At 59.7% G+C, this 2,617-nt stretch overlaps 1 protein-coding gene across 1 annotated transcript in view; it reads left to right on the plus strand.

The window, feature by feature from the left end:
- PSMC5 (proteasome (prosome, macropain) 26S subunit, ATPase, 5) overlaps nt 1–2,596 on the plus strand; it is a 2,908-nt gene extending 312 nt beyond the window's left edge. The window contains exons 3-11 of the mRNA XM_009079456.1: nt 126–225; nt 490–546; nt 652–882; nt 995–1,121; nt 1,520–1,710; nt 1,788–1,886; nt 1,980–2,090; nt 2,162–2,248; nt 2,543–2,596. Of these exons, the coding sequence (XP_009077704.1) occupies nt 126–225; nt 490–546; nt 652–882; nt 995–1,121; nt 1,520–1,710; nt 1,788–1,886; nt 1,980–2,090; nt 2,162–2,248; nt 2,543–2,596 (1,057 nt within the window). The remainder of the gene's footprint in view (nt 1–125; nt 226–489; nt 547–651; nt 883–994; nt 1,122–1,519; nt 1,711–1,787; nt 1,887–1,979; nt 2,091–2,161; nt 2,249–2,542) is intronic.
- The last annotated feature ends 21 nt before the right edge of the window (nt 2,597–2,617 follow it).

Here is a 2,617-nt window from a genome sequence, read left to right on the forward strand (position 1 = left end):
CTCCTCTTCCTTCTTCCCCAGAGCTCTGGGCTGGGGTTGCTGGCCCAGCTGCCACCCCTGTGGGCAGTGCTATGGGCAGGGCTTGGGGCACAGGGGCCTTTGGTGGTGCTGATGTGTCTCCCTGCAGTGAGGCTGCTGCGGGAGGAGCGGCAGCTGCTGCAGGAACAGGGATCCTACGTGGGAGAGGTGGTCAGAGCCATGGACAAGAAGAAAGTGCTTGTCAAGGTATGAGCCTGAGCAGGGCAAGGGGTGACACCCTCCCTGTGAGGACCGGGGTGAGCTGTTGGGGGGATGTGACAGCTCAGACGTGTGGAGTGGAGCTCTTTGTCCAGAGGAGCACTTGGGGTGGCTCTGCTGGCTCCAAACCCTCCCCAGGCTGGTGGGTGTGTTTGCTCCTGGCTCCTTCCTTCTGCTCTAAGCCCCCAGTGTGGATTTCAAGCACACAACAGGGAACTTCCCGGAGGAATAACTGTCATGGTTGCCTTGCAGGTGCATCCAGAGGGGAAGTTTGTGGTGGACGTGGACAAGAACATTGACATCAACGATGTGAGTATCCCAGGGCTGGGGGAGGGGACTCGGGGTGACAAGGACACATTGCAGGGACCCTGAGCCATCTCTGCAGGGACCCTGAGCCCTGAGCTGTCCCCACAGGTGACCCCAAACTGTCGCGTGGCTCTGCGCAACGACAGCTACACCCTACACAAGATCCTGCCCAACAAGGTGGACCCTCTGGTGTCCCTGATGATGGTGGAGAAGGTTCCAGATTCCACTTATGAGATGATTGGGGGCTTGGACAAGCAGATCAAGGAGATCAAGGAGGTGATTGAGCTGCCTGTGAAGCACCCAGAGCTCTTCGAGGCGCTGGGGATCGCCCAGCCCAAGGCAAGTGTTGCTGTAGGGTCTATCCTGCCTCTCACCCTGGGGGTGTCCCCATGGCCCAGTTGAGGGTGGAGCACACACAGAGGTGCTGATGTGTCCCCATGGCTGTTTGCAGGGCGTGCTGCTCTATGGACCTCCTGGCACAGGCAAGACCTTGCTGGCCAGGGCTGTGGCTCACCACACCGACTGCACCTTCATCCGTGTGTCAGGCTCAGAGCTGGTGCAGAAGTTCATTGGGGAAGGTAAGGGGCAGGGGAGAGGTGAAGGAGCTCTTGAGGAGAGCTCACATGGACCCAGTGAGGGACCCAGTGCAGCACCAGCACCCACAGGCTTATGGAATGGGTTGGGTTGGAAGGGAATCTTAAGGCTCATCCACCTGTGGGTGTCACACTGCTCAGGGAGGCAGTAGATAGCCCAACCCTGGCAGTGTTCGAAGATTGGATGAAGCTTTGAGTGACCTGCTCTGGTGGGAGGTGTCCCTGCCCAGGGCAAGGGTTGGGGCTAGGTGATCTCTAAGCTCCATCCCAGCCCCTGAAGTCTGTGGCTCCTGGGGGTTGGGTGGCCTCAGGACTGTCCCCCGGGTGGTGCCAGGGAGGTGGGAGCTGTGCCAGGCTGTGCACGGTGCCCTGTGCCCCCACAGGTGCCCGCATGGTGCGGGAGTTGTTCGTGATGGCTCGGGAACATGCTCCCTCCATCATCTTCATGGATGAGATCGACTCCATCGGCTCCTCCCGCCTGGAGGGAGGCTCAGGGGGAGACAGCGAGGTGCAGCGCACCATGCTGGAGCTCCTCAACCAGCTGGATGGCTTTGAGGCCACCAAGAACATCAAGGTAGGAGGTGCCAGCCCTGCCTGGGGACGGGGCTGTGTCCTGCTGCTCCCACAGTGCTGACAGTTGTCCCTGTGCAGGTGATCATGGCCACCAACAGGATTGACATCCTGGACTCGGCTCTGCTGCGCCCTGGACGCATTGACAGGAAGATTGAGTTCCCTCCTCCAAATGAAGAGGTACTTGGGGTTCCCCTTGGGTCTTCTTTGGGCACATCACTCCTATCTGGGAGCAATTCCTGCAGCTCCAACCCTCCCTGTGCCACACTTCAGGCTCGCCTGGACATCCTCAAGATCCACTCTCGGAAGATGAACCTGACTCGAGGCATCAACCTGCGGAAGATCGCGGAGCTGATGCCAGGGGCATCAGGGGCTGAGGTGAAGGTGAGCTGAGGGCACTGGGAGGCACCAGGGCTGGCACTGGGGAGCAGTGGGTGACGTCCCTGTCCTTCCAGGGGGTGTGCACAGAGGCAGGAATGTATGCACTGAGGGAGAGGAGAGTGCACGTCACCCAGGAGGACTTTGAGATGGCTGTGGCCAAGGTAAGTGCTGGGAGGGAGGTGAAAAGAGGGGGTGGCAGTGGGTTTTGTGGGGGTGTAAAGTGTCCTGGGCAGGAGCTGCAGGGCTTGGAGCTGGGGACAAACAGCAGCATTCAGGGGGTTGTCCCCACACAAGTGATGTGAAATAAGCTCCTGGGTCACAGCCAGAGCCTGGGTGGAGAGAGAGAGGCTGCTGTGCCTTCCCCATGCATGGCTGGAGTTGGGTATTGGGGGGTTATTAGCATCCAAATGTGGTGGCTACATGTGGGGACCAAACCCTCCTCCCTCCCTGCCCAGGTGATGCAGAAGGACAGCGAGAAGAACATGTCCATCAAGAAGCTGTGGAAGTAACGGTGAGGCTGGGGCTGCTCC

Source organism: Acanthisitta chloris, unplaced genomic scaffold, assembly GCF_000695815.1.
Source record: "Acanthisitta chloris isolate BGI_N310 unplaced genomic scaffold, ASM69581v1 scaffold31707, whole genome shotgun sequence".
NCBI classification, from domain to species: domain Eukaryota; kingdom Metazoa; phylum Chordata; class Aves; order Passeriformes; family Acanthisittidae; genus Acanthisitta; species Acanthisitta chloris.